Raw genomic sequence first — 27085 nt, forward strand, 5'->3', positions numbered from 1 at the left:
CTTCTGAGGGTGTTTCCAAACAAGCCTTGTTTGGAAACACCCTCAGAAGCCTATTGTACATTTGTTTCATGCATGGAATTTTACAAGTGGTCCAGACATCACCATCATCAGTGTGGAACCCTCCTGTGTTTTCCCCAGTTTTTTCTCTCTTTTCCTTACCAAGGAAAAAATCAGTTGAAGACGACAAAGTAGATTAGCCTTTTGGTTGTTGTCAGTGCTAGGAGCTCCCCATCTAGAACAGGGATGAGCAACACACGGCCCGTGTGCTGCATGCGGCCCTCCTCTCCTCAATTGTGGCCCCCAACGTTGGATCACTGGCTGTGGTGGTGTAGTGGCAGGAGCAAGAACAAAACAAGCTGGAACTTTGCCATCAAAATTCACCAGCAAAATGCTACAGAAGCTTAAAAAGGACAGATTTATCTGGGAAACAAGCTACATTTGTTCTTTTCAGCTTCCACAGTGGCTTTCTGCAAAATTTCAGCAGCACACCACCAACATATAAACGTAATGAATAAATAAATACCCAGAACTGTTGTTTTTAAATGGATGTTGTTGTTTTTATACTGTTGTTCTTATGTTTTTGATGGTTTAAAATTTTGTATACTTTTTTAATGTTTACTGTTTTTAACTTTTAAACCGCCCAGAGAGCTTCGGCTATGGGGCAGTATATAAATGTAACAAATAAATAAATAAATAAACCTCTTGCGCTACTGCCACCACCACCACCACACCAGTAGCCCTTCTTTCGGCCCCACCATCTTCTCAGGCACGCTTGGTGGGAACATGGGAGAGGGCCTTCTCGGTGGCTGCTCCGGTGCTCTGGAACTCTCTTCCTGGGGAAGCTAGGCTGGCTCCCTCCTTGATGGGCTTTCGGAAGCAGGCTAAAACTTTTTTGTTCCAGCAGGCCTTTGGAGAATAATCTGGCCCTCCATCTCTGTTAAAGTCTTGTAAAAGTGTTGTGTGTTTTTAACGCAAAAGGCGGGCTACAAATACATATAGTAATAATAGTAGGCATACAGCCCATGGGAGGGTCCAAGGGTTCGAAAGGGGCCCTCAGACTCCCCCAAATTGCCAACCCCTTATCTAGAAGGTGTCCTGAGTGGCTTTGGGTATGATGTATATGCAGTTGTTGTGGGTGGGTGGGGTAGCAGGATGTGCAAGTGCCTCATGCTTCTTTCACTTTCATTGCTTCATCTGGGGGAAGGGGGAGACAAAAACCTGTTCTGGTAAAAAAAAAAAATCTGAAACGGAGATGCACAAAAGCAGGATGTGCAAGATAAAAAAGAAATGGACATTTCAAAATTGTGCCTTCTGCTACCATATTCACCCCTGTCTCCATTAGAAATTATATAAAAATTAGGGTTTAAAGTAATAAAAAATGTTATTTTTAAAATCCTAGATGATAACAAGTGCAGCCAGAATTTACCAAGGATGGGAAGAAGATTTAACGTTATCTGACTCTAGCACAAATATGTAATAAGTATTTTGCCTGAAGTTCTAGCGATCTCTCATCATCTCAATTGAGTCATAAATGAAAGCAAGAATGAGGCAATGGGAATGGAAATTATTGGAAGACCAGGCAGAGCTAAGAGAATTCATTCAAATATTAAACAACATAGCATGTGAAACGCTAAGCTGAAGTCCAACGACTTTAATCATTCAAATAGGCTTGGAGTGTAATGCATCAGGATTCATGGGAAATGGTGTGACCCCAATTAAACTGATACCATTTGATATGGGTTGTGAACAAGATAAATGCAGTTCATTTTGCCATTTGCATTGCTGAAGAGGCATCAGTTTTCGATTTGAAATGCAGCAGGCTTCTTTAGCAGTGTAGAGGGCTGCAGCGGGAGACTCATCAACAGAAAATGTCAAAGGTAGAAAGAACCACTCATAGGGTATTCCAAACTTTATTTGGAAGACTATGTCCGCTATGAACAACAAAGAGTCCTGCAGCATCTTAAACACTAAGAAATTATCAGCTGTGGAGGGGAAGTGGCTGTAACATGTAAAAAGTACAGTCTACGAGTGTGGGCTCTCCCACACTAGAGGCCTTCAAGAGGCAGCTGGACAACCCACTGTCAGGGATGCTTTAGGGTGGATTCCTGCATTGAGCAGGGGGTTGGACTTGATGGCCTTGTAAACCCCTTCCAACTCTGCTATTCTATGATTCTATGACAACTCAATTACACTTTAAACACACTGTATACAAAATAAGCAGTGACCAGGACTGGCATGAGATCTCTCACCACTTGAGGGGGGAAATATGCTGCCACCCTCTCTTTTCTCCTCTCCCCACCCCCATGTTGACAATGATGATAGCAGTAGCCACTGCCACCGGCTCTCTTTCCACCCTGGCAGCAGTGGAATACTCACCACCTCTCTCTCAAGGCCTCGCTCTGAGGGGTTCTTCCTCATGGGTGGGGATGTAGGCCCTGGAGACTGCCTGGGCCACGGCAGCACAGGTGATCTCCAGGGCCCACCAATGCCTTAGTCTGAGTTAGGACCTCCTCATAGCAAGGCATTTTGGTTGGATAGGTGCTCTGGAGAGCTAGTGTTGACCTGTTCAACATAATAATTTTCGCTGTTTGAGGCTCATGGAATTGTAAGGTGGTGATTAAGACAACATTCTCTGTGGAGGGTATCTCTAAACGAAATAGAAAATAGTTTTGGGAACCATTAGCTTGAGGCTACTCCCGCACAGCATGATAGCACGCGGCGATGATGAGATTACTTATCTGAAGGTTTATCAGAAGAAATCATACAAGATGAAACAGGATTAACTTAACGGACTCCTATCATAACAAGAACGTTACTTCTTTTGTATATCAAAAACACATGAACACAACAAGGAGTTTATTCCATTTAATGTATAGGAATTCTGTTATGTGTAAATGCAATTTGTTATGTTTATGACATATTACTTTGAGTGTTAATATAACTGGCTACTTTGCTTTAAACACTTTCTGCTTTAAATACTTTTGCAACTTTAATTCGTATTTGGTATAATAATTTATAAGTGTAGGAGCATACATAGAATCTCATGTTCTTTTGTTAAGTGTTTAACTGTATTCAGTGTATGCAGTTGGGTGTTTTTTGGCCTCTGTTCTTACTTGTTCTCCTCAGAAGCCAATGGGGCTTCCCAGAGAGCCCACCTGCTTGAAGCCTCACTCTGAAGATATCTCAAAGCAAGGCATGAGGCAGGTAGCGCTCTGCATGCTGTAGCAGGAGAGAAACTGGCGTAGTTTTCTGGAGCAATGGGTAACCCAATTCCTCAATCTGAGGACCCCTCAAAGTTGGGCATCACCTGTCACTCTGGAAGTTGCTTTATCAGATATAAAAGAGCATGGGATTTGTGAAGGTAGGTATTGCAGTCTTGATCAAAGTATTTACTGTGCTACCCATTTAGAACAGCGTTTATTCTAATATGCAGGTTTGTTCACATTTTGTGCAGTTGGAAAAAAATTGTGCAGTGGAAACTAGTGTTTTATGCCATTGGGAATATAGACTTTAAGAAGGAACAATGTTGTTTCTTAAAAGAAAAGAAAAGAAAAGAATAAGATGATTATAGTTTCCTTTCAACTTTCATAACCTTATACTAATCATATATTGGGATCAAGTCAAAAGAATTTATTACTCATGTACATATCAACAGTATATGTAGGTATACAACAGTGGCCCATAGCAGTACAAACACAAAGAAGAAGACTACATAATTGTGCTATGTGCCATGCCAACTCTCACACTACACCCATTCCATCAGAATTTCCATTTTTAAAAGGTGGTCAGATCACCACTACCTGGGACTGGGTGGGATGAGCAGTGTTACTTGGAGGCTTCTGAGAAAATTCCATTAAGCCACATCTGCTCTCTTGCTTTAGCTCTGTGTCTTGGGTTCTGTGCTCTGATTTAGTCATCTGTAGGAGTGCTGATGCCCCAGGATTCCATATGGCATATTGTGTTAGATGTAGAGGTATATTCATTTTCTGATTCAGCTGAGAGTTTGTTTCTGGTTTTGGACTTCGTGACACTTGTGCTGATGTGACTTTCAGTATCACTACTATGAGGCTCAGCATCATTGATGCTGTCAAGTTGAAACATCTCTTCATATTCTAGTGAGAGTTCTGCCAGATCGAAGTCTGTACCTAGCACCTTGTGAACTGCTTGCAGGTCTAGTGAAGGTTGTAAGGTGGCAAAAGTCTTCATAATCAGCAACAGATCAGTATGAACTTCAAAGCATTGATTCAAGAACTCAGCCAGAGAATCAACTACTTCATTATAGGCAGTGCCAACATCACTCCTGTCACATACAGACTGGTGGTGTTTCTTGCATCTCTTCTTGTGCTTTGGTCCCACCTAAATTCCTTTCAGCCTCATTGTTCCATCTGGCTGTGTAGCAGCTGCATCATAGAAAGCCTTGACCCACCTAGCAAGTAAATACTGTTCTTTCAATGCCAATAGCTTTGGTTTTACCAATATGACTAGCTTCTCTATATTGAAGATGGTGACCCCATCTCCTTGCAGCTGCTTCTGAAGACTTTAAGTACATCAGCCAGAAAAGACAGACATAAGAGCTTATCTTCATCAAAGAGGAATGCAAGAAAGCTACATGCTACCTTCTCCTCAGACTTCTTCATGAAGAGGACTAGGGAATGCCAAGACACTAGGACTGAATGCAGTAGTGAGAAGGAAAACTGTCTTGGCTTCAAAAAGCTTGGGAAGTGTAAGTAGACAGCAGTTTTTGGCTTCTGCAATGTCCCAAGGTTCTCTGGATCTGAGCCCTGATGTGCAGAAATATGTGCTGAGCCCTACAAGCTGCTGGAACATTCGTCCAATTTTGCTGACTAAGTTATTTGTTGATTTCCATACGAGATTTCACTAGTGGACTCCACACCAAAACTTCAGCAGTGGGATAGATATTCTTGATCATTATCCCTCATTTTGGATTGGCAGAGAGCCAACAAACCAAACTTCTTGCCTAAGATGATAAATACTCCATCTCTCACCAAGGAGGATACATGCATGAAAACGTGCCTAGCTGCTGCAGGTCTAACTGTCTTGCTGTGCTGTAGGCATATTCAACTGCATCCAGCATGCCTTTATGTTCCACCTGCAGGGTTCACCTGTATTTAGAAAGTAGTGCTTTTCATTCCCAGATTTTGGAATGACTTTCACTATTATATGAATTTTGTCAGTTCTGGTTCAGTGCACAGCACCATCACACTTCAGGGGCAGCACCACTATGTCTTCAGCTGATTTCGTGCTAAGACTGACTTTCAAATGCACTGCATAAATTCTTTGTGGGCATTTGGACTCAAGTGCTGAAAATCTATTCCAGCCCTATATACCCATTCTGCACTGTTATAGGAAAAAACAGATGCTAACTTATAACTACTTTTGTAGGAAATGAATACACAGTCAGAGTCAGTTTCTTTGCATATCCATAAGCGTGCAGGAGGACACTAATTTTGCCTGCTCGTTTTTCACTGGCCTTAGAGATTGCTTTTCCCATAGAGGAAACTGGTATCATTTCCACAGGTGTTGAAGTTGACCACTGGAGCTCTTTAATGGTTTTGCTGTGCTAGAATTGTTCCAGATGCTTCTGAAGTTACTAATTCCTGTAAATACTCCCACATTCTTTGGCAATGGGGAACATTTCAGTACTTTTTAAAAACAATTTTACTAAGAAAGGAAACTTGAAATATGCTCTACATATTTGTAGATTTGTAGAAACTTGAAATATGCTCTAGAGTGTAGAGAGATGATGAAGTTTGAGAAATTGATTGATAAAAAAGAAATTGATAAGGGACAAAATATAGGGACAAAAGGTTTAATGAGTCAGTTATACAATATATTAACTGAGAAAGGATTGCTCGATAGTGTAGGAAAATCGGTTTGGGAGACAGATTTGAAGATACAGATAGGACAGCAGAGTTGGGAAGGACTATGGAGACAGAGAGTGTTGAGAAATATGTCAGTAAGAATAAAGGAGAATTATTATAAAATTTTATGGAGGTGGTACCTAACTCCGGTTAGATTAAACAAGATCAATAATCAGTATTCAGCAGATTGTTGGAGGGGCTGTGGTGAAAAAGGAACGTACTTACATATGTGGTGGGATTGTAAATATGTGCAAAAGTTGTGGAAGATGGTGTTCTTCGAGATTGAGCAGATTGTTGGAACGAAAATAGAAGATACACCAAGAGTTGCATTACTCTCACTGCAAGAAGATCTTAAATGTAGTAAAGAAATTAAGGAACTGATAACGAATCTGCTGACAGCTGCAAGGTTAATCGTAGCTAGGAAATGGAAGATTCAAGGTGATTATTGTATTGAAGAGTGGTATAAAGAAGTGTGGGATATTACTATTAATGATAAATTGACATGTAATATTAAAGTGAAAAGAGGTATAGTAAAAATGAATGATTTTGAGGGAATCTGGAAAAAGTTCCTAGTATTTGTGTTTTCTAAGGGAAGCGGGAAACCACCAACAGAAGAAGCTATGAGTTTTTGGAAACAGGAATGAGATCCCGAGGTGGGGGGTGCACTTTTATGTTGAGTATGATTATGTTTAATAGATTAAGCTTGAATATATGATACAAATGTAATTTTGTGTTTATGTACTATGTTTTATTTTTCCTTTGTTAATAATAAAAAATTTAATAAAAAATTAAAATAAACTGAAATATGCTCTACACCTAACATAGCATTGGCCATTTTGATGAAACTATTCAAAAGTGCTGTCTTTTGGACCTTGCTTGATTAATTTAGAAGCTGGTTTCATAACACCCTTGTGATCTGACACTCCAACAGACGTGGCTGGCTTAGATGTAGAGCTTTCAGCATCTCCAGCAGCATTGTCAGCTTCCCCAGTTTTCTCCTGATAGTTGGTAGTGTCAAGGGTATTTGAGAGTTTTGAAGGCCCTTAGATAAGGCTCTTTCAATGGGCCCTGTTCTTCAGTAAATCTACCTTCTCACCACCATCGTCACCAGTTCCTATTTGCCCTAACATTGAGTCTGTTCCAGCCAAAGCAGGATGGATGGACAGACAGGTAACATGGGGGTGAGTAATGAGTGCAGTTTAGTTGCAATGCACAGCCTAGACGAAGGCATCTGGCGAAGTCTGGTAGGGAGGGAATGCAGGGCCCATACAAGCAGCCTGGGCTTTTCCTAAGATTTCTGACACAGGATACATGCCAGTACTGATTGAGGCTCTCCCTTATTATTTATTTATTGCATTAATATCCCGCCTTATTTCCAGCATCCTCCTGGAGGGTGTTCGAGTGCTGCAGGGCCCTGTGCTGTTCAATATTTTAATAAATAGTTTGGATGAAGGTGTAGAAGGATTCTTAACACATCTGCAAGAGGGATAGCTAGAAGACAAGATCAAGATCCAAAAGGACCTTTAAATGCTAGAACACTGGGCTGAAACCATGAAGATTAAATTCAATAGAGATAAATACAAAGTCTGTATTCAAGTACATAAAAATAATAATCAAAGGCACAGGTATAGGATGGGGAAATCTGGCTTAGTGACAGTATTTGTGAAAAGACCCTAAGTGCCTTAGGGCACAATTCTATGCAGGGATAGACAGAAAAAAGTGCTATAAATCCCAGCATTCCACATCAAGCCATGCTGGCTGGGGAATGCTGGAAGTTGTAGGACTTTTTTCTGTCTAAACATGCATAGGATTGCACCCTTAATAGATCACAAGCTGAATAAGAGCCAGCAGTGCAGTAGTATTGCTTCTAAAAAAGCTGATGCAGAAGCATAATGTCCCATGGAAAGTAATAGTTCCACACTTTGTTGTTGTTGTTTATTCGTTCAGTCGTTTCCGACTCTTCGTGACTTCATGGACCAGCCCACGCCAGAGCTTTCTGTCGGCCGTTGCCACCCTCAGCTCCCCCAAGGTCAAGTCTGTCACCTCCAGAATATCATCCATCCATCTTGCCCTTGGTCGGCCCCTCTTCCTTTTGCCTTCCACTTTCCCTAGCATCAGCCTCTTTTCCAGGGGATCCTGTCTTCTCATTATGTGGCCAAAATACTTCAGTTTTGCCTTTACTACCATTCCCTCAAGTGAGCAGTCTGGCTTTATTTCCTGGAGTATGGACTGGTTTGATCTTCTTGCAGTCCAAGGCACTCTCAGAATTTTCCTCCAACACCACAGTTCAAAAGCATCTATCTTCCTTCGCTCAGCTTTCCTTATGGTCCAGCTCTCGCAGCCATAGGTTACTACGGGGAATACCATTGCTTTAACTATGCGGACCTTTGTTGTCAGTGTGGTGTCTCTGCTCTTAACTATTTTATCAAGATTTGTCATTTGTCAGCGTCTGCATTAATCTTTGCGCCCAGAAATACAAAGTCTGTCACTGCCTCCATGTTTTCTCCCTCTATTTGCCAGTTACCAATCAAGCTGGTTACCATAATCTTGGCTTTTTTGAGGTTTAACTGCAACCCAGCTTTTGCACTTTCTTCTTTCACCTTTGTCATAAGGCTCCTCAGCTCCTCCTCGCTTTCAGCCATCAAAGTGGTGTCATCTGCATATCTGAGATTGTTAATGTTTCTTCCTGCGATTTTAACTCCAGCCTTGGATTCGTCAAGCCCAGCACGTCGCATGATGTGTTCTGCATACAAGTTGAATAGGTAAGGTGAGAGTATACAACCCTGCCCTACTCCTTTCCCAATCTTAAACCAGTTCGTTGTTCCATGGTCTGTTCTTACAGTTGCTATTTGTTCGTTATACAGATTCCTCAGGAGGCAGACAAGATGACTTGGTATCCCCATACCACCAAGAACTTGCCACAGTTTGTTGTGATCCACACAGTCAAAGGCTTTAGAATAGTCAATAAAACAGAAATAGATGTTTTTCTGGAACTCCCTGGCTTTCTCCATTAACCAGCGTATATTGGCAATTTGGTCTCTAGTTCCTCTGCCTTTTCTAAACCCAGCTTGTACATCTGGCAATTCTCGCTCCATGAATTGCTGAAGTCTACCTTGCAGGATCTTGAGCATTACTTTACTGGCATGTGAAATAAGTGCCACTGTCCGATAGTTTGAACATTCTTTAGTGTTTCCCTTTTTTGGTATGGGGATATAACTTGATTTTTTCCAGTCTGATGGCCATTCTTGTGTTTTCCAAATTTGCTGGCATATGGCATGCATCACCTTGACAGCATCATCTTGCAATATTTTAAACAGTTCAGCTGGGATACCGTCGTCTCCTGCTGCCTTGTTATTAGCAATGCTTCTTAAGGCCCATTCAACCTCACTCTTCAGGATGTCTGACTCTAACTCACTGACCACACCGTCTGACCTATCCTCGATATTTTTATCCTTCCTATACAGATCTTCCGTATATTCTTGCCACCTTTTCTTGATCTCTTCTGTTTCTGTTAGGTCCTTGCCATCTTTGTTTTTGATAATACCCATTTTTGCCTGGAATTTACCTTCGATGTTTCTAATTTTCTGGAAGAGGTCTCTTGTCCTTCTTATTTTATTGTCTTCTTCCACTTCCGCACATTGCTTGTTTAAAAATAATTCCTTATCTCTTCTGGCTAACCTCTGGAATTTTGCATTTAATTGGGCATATCTCCCCCTATCACTGTTGCCTTTTGCTTTCCTTCTTTCTTGGGCTACTTCCAGTGTCTCAGCAGACAGCCATCTTGCCTTCTTGGTTTTCTTTTTCTTTGGGATATTTTTTGTTGCCACCTCTTGGACAATGTTGCGAACTTCTGTCCATAGTTCTTCCGGGACCCTATCTACTAAATCTAGTCCCTTAAATCTATTCTTCACTTCCACTGCATATTCATTAGGAATATTAGTGAGCTCATATCTAACTGATCTGTGGGTCTTCCCTATTCTCTTTAGTTTGATTCTAAATTGTGCAATAAGAAGTTCGTGATCTGAACTACAGTCAGCTCCAGGTCTTGTTTTTACTGTCTGTATAGATGTCCGCCACCTTTGGCTGCAAAGGATGTCGTCAATCTGATTTCGGTGTCAGCCATCTGGTGAAGTCCATGTATAAAGCCGTCTTTTAGGTTGTTGGAAGAGAGTGTTTGTTATGCACAGTGATTTGTCCTGGAAGAATTCTATCAGCCTATGTCCCGCTTCATTTTGTTCTCCTAGACCATGCTTACCTGTAATTCCAGATGTCATTTGACTGCCCACCTTATCGTTCCAGTCTCCTGTAACAAAAATAACATCTCTTTTTGGTGTATTATCCAGTAGGTGCTGCAGATCTTCATAGAACTGATCTACTTCTGCTTCTTCAGCATCTGTGGTTGGGGCATATATTTGGATCACTGTGATGTTAAATGGCTTACCCTGAATTTGAATTGAGATCATTCTATCATTTTTTGGATTGTATCCAAGCACTGCTTTAGCCACTTTGTTATTAATTATGAAGGCTACTCCATTTCTTCTGTGCTCCTCTTGTCCACAGTAGTAGATCTGGTGGTGATCTGATGTGAAGTGGCCCATTCCAGTCCATTTCAGTTCACTGACACCCAATATATCTATATTTAATCTTGACATCTCACCAATAACCACATCCAATTTGCCCTGGCTCATAGATCTTACATTCCAGGTTCCTATGGTGTGTTGATGTTTATCCTCTGTTCCTCCCCAGTAGCATTTTGACCATCTTCTGACCTGGGGGTCCCATCTTCCGATGGTATACCGACATATCTCTGGTTGTACTGATCCATTTAGTTTTCATGGCAAGAATACTGGGGTGGGTTGCCATTACCTTCCCCAGGGATCGTATTTAGTCTGACCTCTCTACCATGACCTTCCCGTCTTGGGTGTCCCTTCACGGCTTAGCTCATGGCATCCTTGAGGTGCTCAAGCTCCAGCACCACGACAAGGTAACTTGGAGTACTGTGTCCATTTCTGGGCACCACATTTAAAAAAGGACATTGACAAACATGCACAAAGATGGGATGGTGAAAGGTCTGGAAATCAAGTCCTATGAGGAACAGTTGAAAGAGATGGGTATATTTAGTTTGGCAATGAGAAGATTAAGGGATGATACATGACATCTGAAAGCATGTCGTGAAGAAGATGGAGCAAACTTATTCCCTGTTGCTCCTGAGGGTAGGACTAGAACCAATGGGTGGAAGTTGCAGGGAAGCAGATTTCGGCTAAACCTTAGGAGAAACTTATTAATAGTGAGGGAAGCTAATCAGTGGAATAGACTGGCTCAGGAGGTGGCTGGTATTTGTGGAAAATATTAAAGCAGAGTCTGGACGACCATCTGTTAGGGATGCTGTTGCTGCATCCTGCACTGCAGAGCCTGCATTGAGCAGGGACTAGATGATGTCCAAGGTCCCTTGGAATTCCATAGTCTGTGTTTCTAAGAAAGTATTGTTGAGTTCAATGGGGCTTCAGCCCAGATATGTGCATAAAGGATTGCAGCCTTATAACACAATTCAATCATTAAAAAGTGTGGTTTAAAAGACCAGATGATAAGGCCTTCTCATCTTGGTCCAAACTCTACAAAGTCAGGAAATTGGAAGCTATCCTCCCAATCTTGATTTGGGACTCAAAGCCAAGGGAAAACATGTTAAAAAAAGAGAAAAGAGAACTCTTCAGCCTAATCTATACCAAGCAGGATATTGCACTATGAAAGTGGTATGAAAATGGTCCATGGTATGTGTCAATGGGCCCCAACAGTTGTCAGTGCACTTCAATACCACCATAAAGCAGTAGTGTGGTAAAGTAAATTGAATAATAATAAAAAACCACCATTCCACCAACTACAGCAGAAAGGTAATAAGAAAACAGCAATCATTATAAGATGGAGGCTATAGTATCTTTACAAGAGATGGGCACGAATAGTTGCCAACACATTTTCAGAAACACTTTTGTATGACTGAGTTTCCACCCTCTGTTAAGTGTCCTTTCTTCCTCAATCTTTAACCAATCTTTCTAAAATTTTCAGTCATGTAAAATAGGCATTTCTTTCCCAGAGTGCAGGACATGGAATAATGGGCTCAAGCTACAGGAAGCCAGATTTGGGCTGGACATCAGGAAAAAATTCCTGACTGTTAGAGCAGTACGGCAATGGAACCAATTACCTAGGGGCTCTACCACCGTAGAGGCATTCAAGATGCAGCTGGACAGCCATCTGTCAGGGATGCTCTAAGGTGGATTCCTGCATTGAGAAGGAGGTTGCACTTGATGGTCTTATAGGTCCCTTCCACTCTACTATTCAATGATTTTATGATTCTGGCATGTACAATTTTCAGGAAGACTGGCGAAACCCTTTCGATCGCCTTATCTATTGGAGCCTCTACTGTGGTGCCAATAATCCTATTCATGTCTATTGAGAAACAAGTCCAATTGTGCTTAATAAGACTTACTCTCAGGTTGGTGTACATAGACTTGCATCCTAAATATACCTTCCTTCAGGTTGCTGACTAGCTTTTAACTTCAATCCCCCACAACTTCATTTCCCTAAAGAACAAAAAGCCAACACACCAGCAGACTGGATAACAATGCTGAACTACTCTGCAGGAGTGTTATACATTTCTCTCTCTCTCTCTCTGTCTGTCTGTCTCCCACTCTATCACAGCAATATGTGCATAACAACAATGGGCACCACACTTGCAAGACTGACATACTCACACTCAGCCTTAGTCCCTCTGCCCACCCCACCCCAAAACATCCTTTATGGGTATACTGGTGGAGTTTACTTCCATTGGCAGGGTGATCTTTTAAATGTTTGTAACCACTGATGTGTGTGTGTGCATGAAATAAGACCTGGCTAGAAAGAGCATGAACTCCCTTTATTGCTGCTGCCTATTATTATTATTATTATTATTATTATTATTTGCATTTTTATACCGCCCAATAGCCGAAGCTCCCTGGGTGGTTCACAAAAACTAAAACAATTCAAAGTATAAAACAAACAGTATAAAAACATGATATAAATGGATTAAAACATGCCATACATGATTAAAACATCATAAAAACATCCTAAAATTTCACTGGATAGGCCTGCTGGAATAGATCAGTCTTTATTGCTTTTTTAAATTCTAAAAGACTGTCAAGTTGACGAATCTCCTCTGGCAGGCCATTGTTTTGGGATATACTACCAGTGCTATATGGTACTGGATGTGTCTAATCAAACTAAAATCCTGAATTCTGAATTGCTTTCCATGGACATTAATCATTGCTCTATGTGGGTATTTCAAAAATGAGCTCCAAATGGACCAGGAAGTCCCTTCTGCAGAGCAAGTGTGTGGAGGGCAGAGGGTGACCCCAGATGCCTAGACAGAGCCAGCCAGTAGAAAGGTACAAAAAGTTTTTTGCGGGGGAGGTTGCTCATCTAGAGATTTTGTTTGAGAGCACAGAGCTTTATAAGATGAGTAGTGGTTAAAGGGACCTAGACTTGTTCTTGAGGGCTTTCCTGGGGACAGGGAAAGGAACACTTAAGAGGCCTGACCTTAATAGTGATCTGGGAGGACCTCCCTCAACCGAAAGGTTGCTGGTAGGGTACAAGCAGAGATATTCTGCTTGCCCCTGGGGCAGGGATGAACTCCCCTAAAGTTAGTTGGCCTTGCTGAAGATCTTCTTGTAAAGAATTCATCACGTTGTGGCCCTAGTTCAAAAAACACCTATGTCTTGTCTCTTTCTTCCAGGTGGGAGTGCAAGCACACATTTCTCTACGACAGTGGTTCTCAACCTTCCTAATGCCGCGACCCTTTAATACAGTTCCTCATGTTGTGGTGACCACAAACCATAAAATTATTTTTGTTCTTCTCTACACGATCCATTGTCATGGGATGGTTTGCTAATGAAAATAATACATAACAATAGCTTTAATAATACAAAAGATGATACATGACATAGTTCAGTCAATACAGTTTCCTAAGACCATCGGAAATATGTGTTTTCCAATGGTCTTAGGTGACCCCTGTGAAAGGGTCGTTCGACCCCCAAAGGGGTCCCGACCCACAGGTTGAGAACCGCTGCTCTACAATATCTGGTGAATGTGTACGGTGGCTGGTGTTTATGCACATACTCCAATCAACATGTTCATCAATCCTGACATAAATAACATAATAAAATTTTACAGTATTTTAAGAACGTAAGAAGAGCCATGTTGGATCAGACCAAAGAAGTCCTACAACTCCATGCAAAGATTGTGCCGTAAAGGGAGTTTTCTTAAGGAGATGATATAATTCTGACATTATGAAGACTTACAACTCCTACGATTTCTACTTGATTTTTGACTGCCATCTTACATATAACAAGGGGAAAGTCATGCAAAAATTGATCCTCCTTCTCTTTCTGACATCAGAACTGTTCACTGCTTCTGTCTTTTCTGTCAGTTTTGCATCTCAGTTTGTAATCATTGCCTTTACTTTAGGCCCATACTATACAATGGAATGCTATGATTTTTCCGGTCATTTCAGAGCAACGTCACATTTATATAGCACCACAGTGCAGTGTGATCATGGGCATAAAATACGAGCACAAGGAAATAGCAGATATAACAATACCTTCTGTGTGATATGATTGACCCAAAGCGAAGAGCAGTTGCTGAGGTCTGGCCCTTGTGGATCCCAGATTCCACCAGGAGCAAGACAGAGGAATGTTGAAACACCTAAAATGACAAAGACAGCATGACACAATGCATCTTACCTGCCTCCTGAATTACTTATCAGTCAGGTGACTCTCTTAGGGTTGCTTCATCCATTATTCTTTCCAATGTAAATGTCATTTCTATGTAATATCTGAATAGCACAGAAAGTCTTGAATTTGCCTCCTTGTATTGGGTTCCATCTATCTATCTATCTATCTATCTATCTATCTATCTATCTATCTATCTAATCTCCAGACTAGAAAAGGAACTCCCACTGTCATTGAGACATTGCAAGGCAAGCAAGAAAAAAAGAAAGAAAAAAAAGTAACATGATGAGCCTTTACAGTTATTAGTTCCAAAGGGAAATGGACATACTATCTTCTACATCAATGCTAAAATATCATAGGTTCCAAACACTTTTCTCATGAAAAATAAAACCTTTTATGTAGCTATCTCCAGGAAAAGGGCATTTAACTGATTCCCTTTTTAAGGTTACAATAATCTCTGTCATCACCACCAAATCAAGGAAAAGAAAGCAGATTGCCTTAAGTAGCTGTGAAGATGAACAGTATATTCGAGGCTAGTTCAGATGTATATTTCAGGGCACAAATCTTAGGTTCACTTACTGACTTCCCTCTCTCCTCCTCCTCTCCTTGACCTGCCAGTCCTGGTTAGCTGAATCCACTGATCCTTGTTACACCCAAAACAGGGAATTGTGCTTTACTGTCAGTTTGCTAACCAGGGTCTTAAAAATATGTACAAAAACATGATTTGATAACCTGTTCAATATTAAACAAAAGCTGTCTGAATAACTTAACAGATTAATAACATTATTGTATAATGTTTAAAACAACTTGGGACCAGGATATTTCAGAGCATGCTTTCTCCCTTACTGCTCACTGAGGTCACCAGATGAGGTACTCCTGGTAATAGCTCATGGACCTGTGGTCCATCTGGAATCCACTCGGAGTCAAGTCTATCAGCTCCCTTTCCATGGAATCCCTTTCCACCGAGACATTTTTGATTTAAACAAGTCTTCCCTGACTAACAAGCCATGGTTTTACTGGCACAAACCTGATTTTAAAGATTTGAATTCTGTATTGCAATTATTCTTATTTTTCTCCCCTTTTATTGGTCACTGCTGGGATATTTTATTCATTTTATTTATTTATTTATCATACTTATACCCCGCTCCTCAGCCAAAAAAGGCTCTCGGAGCGGCTTACACTTGGCAAAAAAAGACAGTCCCTGCCCTCAGGCTTACAATCTAATAAAGACATGACACACAAGGAAAAGGAGTCAAGGAGGGAGGGAGGGAGGAGAGAGAAAGAGAAAGAGAGAGAGAGAGAGAGAGAGAGAGAGAGAGAGAGAGAGAGAGAGAGAGAGTCCAGCAGGAGCAGGCCCCGATGTTACTTCTGCCTGCTCCTGTCCCCTCGGTCCTTCTTCTTCCCCACAGGGCCAAGATGGCAGTTTGCCCTGGGGGGGGGGGGGGGAAGAGTCCAGCAGGAGCAGGCCCCGATGTTACTTCTGCCTGCTCCTGTCCCCTCGGTCCTTCTTCTTCCCCACAGGGCCAAGATGGCAGTTTGCCCTGGGGGGGGGAAGAGTCCAGCAGGAGCAGGCCCCGATGTTACTTCTGCCTGCTCCTGTCCCCTCGGTCCTTCTTCTTCCCCACAGGGCCAAGATGGCAGTTTGCCCTGTGGGGGGGGGGGGAAGAGTCCAGCAGGAGCAGGCCCCGATGTTACTTCTGCCTGCTCCTGTCCCCTCGGTCCTTCTTCTTCCCCACAGGGGAAGGATATAGAGTGGTACAGAAACCTTATAAATAAGTGTATTTATTTTATGGGCTCACCTACGGTTCCCCTTGGGCAAGGCTGCTTAGCCGCCTGTCCTTGTCGGGTCTTAAACCACATGATTTCACGGGCTTCCACTGTCTCACAGCTCTCTGCTCCTATTGCAGGCAACTGGGAAGATGCAGGTGGCAAATGTGTGGTCATTTCCTTGGGGACATCCAAAGCAGGAGAAGGTGCAGTTGTGCTTCTGTTCTTTCTGCCCAAAGCTGATGCAGTGGTCGTGCGTGTAGTGCTGCTGGTAGTAACTCTGGCTGTGGTGCTTGTGGTACTCCCACCTAGACCCATAGCTCCGGAGGTTGATGCTATCAATTCAAAGCAAAAGCAAGTTAGAAAAATGCTAGCAGCCTGGTTTCTAGAAATCCCTTGTTAAAGGTGTTTCTTGGCATAGGGCAGCCCTGCTCTTTAGCAGGATTGAGTTCTTCCCACCATTTTCCCCATCTGCTGTTACTATCTTTCAAAAAGCGTTCATGTTCTGATGGCTGCATAGCTTAGTCCAAATGGTAAATGGAGTAGAATGAGAGGTAATCCATGTAATGTAATGTCAAGAAGTATGCATGTATGTATCTTGTATGGCATGAGGGGCATTTTCTCCACTGCGTACATGTCAATCAGGCAGCTGCTTCACCAATTCGCTTTTTCACTACCTATAGTGCAAAAGCACACATGACTCTTCAGATATTTCAATATGATTTTCTACATGGAAGTTATATCAAATGTATGAAATGGGCTCAAGAAGTACGAGCTGGTCCATGCCCTATTATTATCAGAATTTCTCTGAATTCCATAGTATTTGCTAAGCCAAACGTGTTTAAATCGCAGCCATAGCAAACTTTCATCATGAATATTAGAGAGATTGTGAAGGACAGGACCATTCAGGTGATGCTTGTGTCCCTTTCCTGGCACAACCTAGAGCCCTTCCAATAAGCACAAACAGGCTTTTCTTATCTTAAGCAATGGAAGTGGTTTTTTTTAATGGGAAGCCTGGTGAGCTTCATCCATTTGAATTTTAGCAGGGCCCATCTGCCAGCATGTACCATTTCATCCTTGAAAGTAATTTCATTTTGCATTTGGTGACCAGAGATTAATACTCCAGAAAACACTGTCATGTTAATAGGCTATTGCCAAAAACACAGAGGACTGTTTCCCACTCTCTCTCTTAGAGGTTCATCAGATGAGCATTTTACCGCACACTCACTACTGCCCACTTACGGATGAGCGCGTTCTTTAGATGATGACGTCCACCTCCTGTGTGCCTCCTACTCCTTCCGTTCATTTTTCTGTCACAAAATAGTCCCCTTTTAATCAAACTTTTTTTAAAAATAGAATGTCCAGCGATCTCCTGCTGTGTGCAGGAAAAGCAGTGTGATACAAACGGCCCCTGAATGGGCCATGTGGTCTTTGATTACTTCCTCTTTCCCCTCTCAGAAGAAAAAAGAAGTAATGAGGGCAAAAGCAGGGGTGGAGAAGTGATGGTAAGGAAACACAATTTTCCCACGTGTGATACTTATACTCATATCTAGGATAGTCTTCACATAGGGCTCCCTCTCTACTTTGAGGTATACTGTCAGATCAGTTCAGCCCTGGGAAAAGCTGCCCACTGTGGTGGCAATATCATCTTCCCTGGAAATTTCAAGGCAAATTTAGACTGGGATCTGTTGCATCCACTTTATATTGGGGATCCTGACTTAGAAAAGTGAGGTTGGGCTTAGATCAGTGGTATACATTGGCCAATGTGCCAATTTAAGGCACAGCACTGTTGGGGTGGAGCGAAGTGATTCCCTGGTCGTCGTCATCTTTTTTTACCTGAAATTATCACCACAGCCCTAAGGAATGTACCAAAACTGTGCAGGATAATAGATAAGATTCATTTCATTAAAAAAAACTAGATTGAAGCATAACTCAAAAATCAATTTTATAAAGACCCCAAGATACATGATCATACTAACTGCATGTACTTTAAATTTCACTTACTCATTTACGTGATTTAAAAGTAGCCTAATTGGTTAGTTAGAAAAGAACAAAGCACCTGAATCATTTACATATAAATGGTTTTTCACTCTGGCTGTACCTATGATTAAATGCCAACCTGAGCAAACTTATTTGACATTCTATAGTACAGAATACAAATTCACCCATTGCATCAAATTTAACATGTTTACATTCAGGATAAAACATTCTGGCTAATTCTTGGGAACATTTTATCATCCTTACACTGTGGTCACTATTTTATTCTCTAGTCCTCATTTTACCATGTTTGATTATATGAATGGTTGAAGTTTAAATCCAAAGATTTTTATGAACAGATGCAGGTAGCTTTTAAAGCATAAAAGAGACTGAGTAAAATGTTGTTCAAGTAGCTTTAAAAAAACAATGACAATTGGTGCTTGGGATAGAGCTAAAAGATTTTAGGCTGCGCTCACTGAATTTTGAACCGCGAGGTAAAAATGTACCCTTCATTGTATATCTGAAAAGATACGCACATCAGGAAACTAAAGCAAGCTTGCATAATTAGACTCAGGCACAGTAAGAGTGAAAGTGAGAAAAGGCATTTCCGGGATTCCCAACATAACACTGTGATTCACTGGGAAAATATAGTTCCTCTGTACAATGGGAAAAATATACATGAGTCATAATTTGTGCTGAATCCATTTTCAAATACAAACACTGGGGCCCAAAGTATCAACCTATTCAAATGGCAAAAATAATCAATCAATATTTTAGTAAGAAGAACATAATCATATTGCGTATTTTGGCCAGAAAATTGGGTACCATACAGAATTTAGTTAGTTTTCTCCTAGGATTTGGTTTTTCCATTCTAAAAGTTGACATGTCCTCTTATGTTGAGCAATCTGCTTTTCCTTGCCTCAGTTCTTGGTAATTATGACAAATGCTTCTCTGTTTGATTTACAAAACTGTTTTGCTGTCACACATCAACCCCTGAAAAATCAACAGTTTAAGCTGGAAATGTAAAAGAAAACTGGTAATGAAATGGAATTGTATTAGCATCTGTCTATTAAATTGAGATATTTCATCAGGAATCAGGATTGGCTTAAAGTATCCTGGCTGGCTGGACCTTGAACAAGATCAATCCTGTTTGTGGGAGAGGAAATCATGCAATATCTCTAGAGAGACCAACAGGTTCCAGAAGGTTCCAGAAGGTTCACACAGATTTATTATGAAAACTAGGGGTGTGCACGGACCCCCCGCTCCGCTTCACTTGCAGATCCGCCATTTTTCGGAGCGGGTCGCTCCGCCCCGCCCCCGCTCCGCCCACTTCCGCTCCGCTCCGCCCGGAGCTCCGGATCGGATCCGGAGCTCCGTTTTTGCCCCCCCATAGGCTTGCATTGAAAGCTAAAAAAGTAAACAACTTTTTTTCCGTTGAAGTTAGAAACCTCACGTTTGGCACCATGACACCTCATGGGCGTATACACACACACGCCAAGTTTCAAGGCAATCCCATCATCCCCTGATTTTTGGCGAATTTTTGAAAATCGGGCACCCCATTCACACCCCTTGGGATAGCTCCGTCAATTTGCATGTTACAAACCTCAAACTCGGCACCAGGGCAGCTTATCCATGTGTCCACATGCACGCCAAGTTGCAAGCAAATCCCATCATCCCCTGATTTTTGGCGCGGCTCTACCCTCTAACGCACCTCCCATAACCCTAATTCACACCCCTTTAGATAGCTCCGTCAATTTGCACGTTAGAAACCTCAAACTCAGCACCATGATAGCTTATCCACGTGTCCACATGCACGCCAAGTTTCAAGGCAATCCCATCATCCCCTGATTTTTGGGGAATTTATGAAAATCGGGCACCCCATTCACACCCCTTGGGATAGCTCCGTCAATTTGCATGTTAGAAACCTCAAACTCGGCACCAGGAGAGCTTATCCATGTGTCCACATGCACGCCAAGTTGCAAGCAAATCCCATCATCCCCTGATTTTTGGCATGGCTTAACTCACCCCAAATTGTCCCATTCTACAACTACGTCAATTTGCACGTTAGAAACCTCAAACTCAGCACCATGATAGCTTATCCACGTGTCCACATGCACGCCAAGTTTCAAGGCAATCCCATCATCCCCTGATTTTTGGGGAATTTATGAAAATCGGGCACCCCATTCACACCCCTTGGGATAGCTCCGTCAATTTGCATGTTAGAAACCTCAAACTCGGCACCAGGAGAGCTTATCCATGTGTCCACATGCACGCCAAGTTGCAAGCAAATCCCATCATCCCCTGATTTTTGGCGCGGCTTAAACTTTTTAACTCACCCCAAATCAAGTCCCATTCTACAACTACGTCAATTTGCACGTTAGAAACCTATCCTTTGGTCCCATGACAGCTTACCCATGTGTCCCCATGGACACCAAGTTTCAAGGCAATCCCATCATCCCCTGATGTTAGGGGAACTTTTGAAATTTGAACACTCCAGTATGTCAGGGATTTAAAGTTGCAATTGCAGACAGCTCAATGGGGCCAGTTCCAAGGCAATCCCAACATGCCACGAGATAACCCTAAATCTTCTGGCACATTTGAAAAAGGGATTATTGAATTTGATAAAGTCTAAGTGAGCGCAGGAAGGACTTCTCCCCTTAGTCAAAGCAAGACACATACACCATCGCTGCAAGGCGGGAAGGGGAGAATTATTATTATTATTATTATTTATTTATATAGCACCATCAATGGAAAGCAGGCAGGCAGCATGCATTGTAGTGCCGCAAGGATGGCTTGAGCACTAACGCATAGCAAACCAACCCATAAGTGGGCGCAAAGTGAGGCAAAGATGGCTGGTTGTTTCTTTCTAAGCCAGCAGTTACGCCTTGAGGGGCACAGAGGAGGACGATTGGGAGCAAACCAGGCACCAGGCGGGCAGAGAGGCAGGCAGAGTAGGCGAGGAGTCAGTCCTGGCAGATGCCCCACCACAGCAGCACCCCGGGGGAGGCGGGCAGGCAGGCAGGCAGGCTGCGGGCATTTCTGGGGGCACAAGGAAGTGATGGCTGGTTTCTAAGCCAGCATTGCAGTTAGTCACGCATTGCAAACGCAAACCATCCCAGCGAGTCGGTCACCGAGGAGGACAGGCTAGCAGAGGGGCAGGCAGAGTGACATGTCATAGATCTAGTATTGGGGAGGAGTCAGTCCCGGCAGATGCCCCAACACAGTAGCACCCTGGGTGGGCATTGGAAAACGCCATCTTGTGGGTCAATACTTCCCCCACCCCATGTCCTGCAGGGTTGCCTGCCTAACCCTTGTGGGGATGGGAGATGGAGAGCTTAGAGTGGCAGTGCCAGCAGCAGCCTTCGGCTTTCCCCTGGAACCAGTCGCCTTGCCCGCCTCTTTCCCCAGCAAGATCGCCTGGTGCTGCCTATGAAGATGCATCTTCATGCTGCTGGTTCCATAATGCCCTGTCGATGAACCCCTGCTTAGGCTGAGTTTGCAGTGGCGACAGACAGCAAAGCGGGGATCCGCTCCCAACTCAAAGTGGTCCCACACGATGCTTGTCTTTCGTTTCTGTGGTGACACCACCAATTGCCCGCCTGAGCTCTCTGGTGTTGCCACAGAAACAGGGGTGTGGGATGAGACTGGGGAGAGAGCCTCGGCCTGCTGCTGCTCCTCCTCAGCCCCCACATCCTGGAGGCCCACCGCCTCCTCCTCCTCCCCCCCCTCCACTGTGCTGAGGACCTCGTCTAGGTCCATCAGCGGGCTCGTGGGCTGAAAGGAGAATGAAGGAGTTGGGGATACTCCTCCTCCTCTAATGGCACTGCTGCCACGTGCCTCTTGCAAACGGGCACTTTTCCCATTCCCACCCTCAAAAAGAGAACGCCGGGCACAAGTTGCAGAAGAGAGTGGCTCTGCCTGCTGCTTGTCCTGCTTCTGTTTTGGAGCAGTCAGCCAAGGAGTTGCCCGTTTGAGTTTCACAGGAGGAGAGGAAGCCCTGCTGGCAGACTGAGCCTTGCTGCTTTCAGCACGCCTGCTTTCTCTTTTCATGATGACTAACAAAATATTAATACTACTAATACTATGTATAAGGTACTACTAAGAATATGTATAAGAAGAATATAATATGTTTAAATGTAGGGAAATGGGACAAGAACAATAAAATATACTACTACTAATATGTATGAGAATATACTACTAAGAATATCTACAAGAATATAATAATATGTTTTAGAATATTACTAATAAATGTAGGGAAATGGGACAAGAAATGGGACAACCACTACTATAAGAAGAACAAAATATGAATACTACTACTAATATGTATGAGAATGTATACTAATAGACTACTAAGACTATGTCAAAGAATATAATAATAATATGTTTAAGAATAGGGAAATGGTGTGCGTATGCTTTCCCCAAAATGCTCAATCTGTGGCTGCCTGTTGAACTTGACAAAAGCAGCCCACTCCGTCGAAGTTACACAGAGAAGAAAAAGAGAATCCAATTTTTTTGGTATATTTGGTATATAGAAGATAGAAGGAAACACAATCAGGATTTAAGAGAGGGGAGGGGGAAAAAGAACCAACCACTACTATAAGAAGAACAAAATATGAATACTAATATAATATGTATGAGAATATATACTAATGGACTATGTGAAAGAATATAATAAAATATGTTTAAGAATATAAATGTAGGGAAATGGGACAAAAAGTGTGTGTATGCTTTCAAAAGAAAGCTTTCACAAAAGCAGAACAGTCAGGCTTTAATACAGGGAAGGGGGGGGGCAACCAACCCAACCACACACTCCAAAATTCAAAAATAAAGTTTATATTAAATCAAAGTAAGGGGAAAACACAGGGCAAACTAAGCTACAAGTCAGAAAGAAGCAAACAAACACACACACGCGCCAAACTAAACCTATATTAAATTAATCTATCTCCAAAGCAGGAGCACTAGCTAAGTAAGTGTTCCCTCCACGAACGCCAACCCACAAAGAGACACAAAACAGAAAGTTCTCAGGGTGGGTCTGCCTTAGTCCCCCCTCCAACGCTGGGATTGGAGGAGGATGCTTTCTGAGGAGATGAATTCTCATCAGGATTGGGAGTTGAATGTGCCTGTCATCGCTTCCAAAAAAATAATAATAATAAAAAAAAAAAACCCAAACCCCGATTTTTAAAAAAATATTGCACGTGAACCACAGCACGCAGAAAGTTGAGAGTGGTCTCAAAATGACCCCCATCCACGACTCTCTGTGCACAAGAATTTTCAGAACGATAGCTTAAACCCCCCCCCCAGTTATCCCCGATTCTTTCCCTCAATGCAATCCTATGGGCGAAAAGCCGAAACGGAGCCCCGCGGTTGACCCTATTTTTAAAAAACTTCTAGCCCGCGACCCGTACGATGCAGAAAGTTGAGAGTGGTCTCAAAATGACCCCCATCCACGACTCTCTGTGCACAAGAATTTTCAGAACGATAGCTTAAACCCCCCCCCAGTTATCCCCGATTCTTTCCCTCAATGCAATCCTATGGGCGAAAAGCCGAAACGCAGTTTGAGCCCCGCGGTTGACCCGATTTTTAAAAAAATATTGCACGTGAACCACAGCACGCAGAGAGGTGAGAGTGGTCTCAAAATGACCCCCATCCACGACTCTCTGTGCACAAGAATTTCCAGAACGATAGCTTCAAAAACAACGTAGTTATGCGCGATTATTTGCCGCAATGCAATCCTATGGCGAAATGTTTTCAAGATGGCGACCGGAGCGCTCCGACTGAACTCGGAGCTCCGAAAAATGGTCGCTTCTCTTCGCCTTGCTTCTAGGGGGTCCGCGGTCCGCTCCTACTCCGCCTCTGGGTAAGGCGGAGCAGGCCAATCCGCTACTGCTTCTACGCTCCTAATCGGAGCGGAGCACATCCCTAATGAAAACAACAAATCCCTATGCTTTTAGGCCAGAACCCTTCCTCAGAGGAAAATAAAACAAAAACATAAAAGTAAGAACTAGTATGATTACAAATGATGGAATACTAAATAATTAGCACATATGTAAAAGCTTTCATTGCACTACGTATTTGGAAAGACAAACCTTATAGTCTATATTTCATAGTTAAATTGAATGGTCTCTGTACCTGCACGCATAGTTTGTTGAATCTCAACTACTGATTTGTTGCATACAGGCACTGGTAAAAGAACAAGTTTAATCAACATTGCTAGATGCAGCTCCCTGACAGGCCTGCTGCAGCATGTCCCCTTAGATCAAGGGGAGATAGGGAGGGCATAGTTGAGAGCAGAGGTGCAGAACCATATCCAGTTGGGGGACCGAACTGCCCTCCCATGTGCCCTCCTCCATGAGCCAAATGATGTCTCTCAGCATGGAGAAAGGGGTACGACCACTCTTCCCAGCACTGGCTGAGTCTCTGGCTTCACATCATGTTCTTATCAGGGCAGCGCACACTGTGTCAAAGAAGTCACCTGCACTGGTTAGGTTGGCTCCTCCACCCCCAGCACTGGCCAAGTCCTTGGCTCCACATGCTGCATGCAGGGACTTGGTAGGTGCTTGGAAGCGTGGCTTCTCCCCCTGCCACCACCTGAGTGAGGGAGAGGGGTGTGCAGGCCTCCCCACCACCACCGCAGGAACCCAAAGAAGTTCGACGGGCTGGATGTGGATTATCTGCAAGCCAGAGGTTCTGCATTCCTGGCCTAGAGAGTGGGTTGCACATAACAGGACTGTGCACAGTTAATTCACTGTGCCAGTATACAACACATCTCTGCAGAAAACAGAAAAAGGGATAGCAGGTTGGTGGTGGTTTCTCATATCTCTGTCAGCATCAGGATGCATCATTGCCTTTCCAATCTTTGGGCATGAAACATCTCCTATATGTGAAGTGTTTATTGTTTTCCTTTGCATCCATAGTTAACATAGATAACATAGATAACCATAGATAACATAGTTAGCTATGTTATCCATCGCTAACGTAGATGCGGTGGTTGGGGATATACTGGCCCCTCATTTTGATGTGTGTAAAAGGGAATTTCATTCTGTAAGATTAGTCTATGCTCCAGGTGAAAGGTTAAGAACTGCCCCCAGCATTCCTTCATGGCGGATTCTAGGTGCCTCTTAGACAAAGGAAAAACTTTCAGCCAATCAGTGTCGAATGTAAGCTGTGATGTATGAATTGTATGCACCTTACCTTGTATTGGCAATGTAACCTAGTTTGTTAACAGAGCACGGACCAGTAAAGTCCATTAAAGATAAGAGCACTGACCAATTATGTTACTAACAAGTGATGTAACCAGAGCCTATATATTCCAGAGGATCCCTTTGTTCGGGGAGCTCTTAATTTGCATTTCCCGCTGGAGCTCCAATGTTGCAACATTTACGAATAAACTTTAACTTGCATTCTCCAACCCGGTGTGTTTATTGGCAAAGTATACACTGAGGGAGCGGCCTGTCCAGCCCTCAGGTTTGAGGGCTAACAAATTGGCGATTCCAGCCAGGAGAAGCTACTCAGAAGGCCTAACCTTGGTTTTCCTCCCAACGGCTTCTGTTGTCTTTGAGATGAGGAAAAATGACGAGCGCGCACCAGAACACTTTTCTGGGGTCACATTCCTCCTGTCCAGCGTTCTGGGAGCCGGGGGGAGGAGTTCAAAGGTGTATGCTTGAAGAAGCTAGCTACAGTCTGATGGGAGAGAGAGACAGAGAGAGAGAGAGATCTTCTGAAACGGGTAAGTTCCTTTTATTTCTGGATTAAAAAGGGCCCAAGGGAAAAGTGAAGGGGCAGTGGTAAACAGATCTCACTGTAGAACATACGCTTAGGTAGAACGGAAAAGTAGAGGAAAGGCCTCCCTGTTCTCCTTTTGTTGATTAAGGAAGAATCAAAGGAGATAGCGTAGATGCTAAGGTAGAGTACCTGAATTCAGAGAAGGAAATCTGAAAGCTGAGCAACACTGCCCTCCTGTCAGAAAAAATAATAGGAACTGCCCAATCGAAGGTCCCTCTGTCCACTCTGTTAAAATTGTATTTGAAGAAAAATTGGAATGAAATGGTGTATGTAAGTGTTTTCAAGTCTTTGTTTCGTGATGAATCAGCTCAAATGCCTTGTGGCTTGTGTGGGGGAGAGAGAGTGATGGCTTTGCATAGCGTGTGTGATGGTATTTGGGTGCCGAGGTTTGCCTCAGCTTAGGAGGGGGGAAATGTGGTATTCTAGGTGCCCCCTTTGGCTCCTGTGAGGCAGACACACACACACACACACACACCTCAATGTGCAGCTCAGGCGCTTGATGTGAACCATGCAGCACCACAGAGGCAGGGAGAAGAGGGGGTCAAATCACTTACTGGATTCCTCTTCAGGTGCCTCTAACCAAGAGGATGGGTTAGAAGAGCAATTAGACAATAGGCAAGGAATCACCGAAAGCAGAGGAAAAGTTACACCCCCCCAGCGCCCAGAGTGCGAAGTGAAGACAAAAGTGATGAACGTTAGCCAGTCAATTGAAGTTGCATACAAAGTGTTTTCAAATCATGAGTAAGCAAAAGAGAGAAAAGAAGATAAACGTGTGCAGAGACAGGAGTCATTGCCAGCAGCAGCAATTGTAGAAAGAGAAAGAGGATGTGAGAATGGCAGAACGTGTAGAAGAAAGGAAGGGGGGGGGGAAGACATCCCCCCACCCTGTGAGAAGAGAAGTTAGAGAAAGCCCACCCTGTG

General features: G+C 43.0%; 1 protein-coding gene across 1 annotated transcript in view; it reads right to left on the bottom strand.

The window, feature by feature from the left end:
- The window catches only part of ADGRL3 (adhesion G protein-coupled receptor L3), a 707807-nt gene that overhangs the window by 230049 nt on the left and 450673 nt on the right, over nt 1-27085 (bottom strand). The window contains exons 9-10 of the mRNA XM_063128914.1: nt 16438-16740; nt 14509-14612 (exon numbers count right to left, since the gene is read on the bottom strand). Of these exons, the coding sequence (XP_062984984.1) occupies nt 14509-14612; nt 16438-16740 (407 nt within the window). The remainder of the gene's footprint in view (nt 1-14508; nt 14613-16437; nt 16741-27085) is intronic.

This window comes from Elgaria multicarinata, chromosome 6 (genome assembly GCF_023053635.1).
Source record: "Elgaria multicarinata webbii isolate HBS135686 ecotype San Diego chromosome 6, rElgMul1.1.pri, whole genome shotgun sequence".
Lineage (NCBI taxonomy): Eukaryota > Metazoa > Chordata > Lepidosauria > Squamata > Anguidae > Elgaria > Elgaria multicarinata.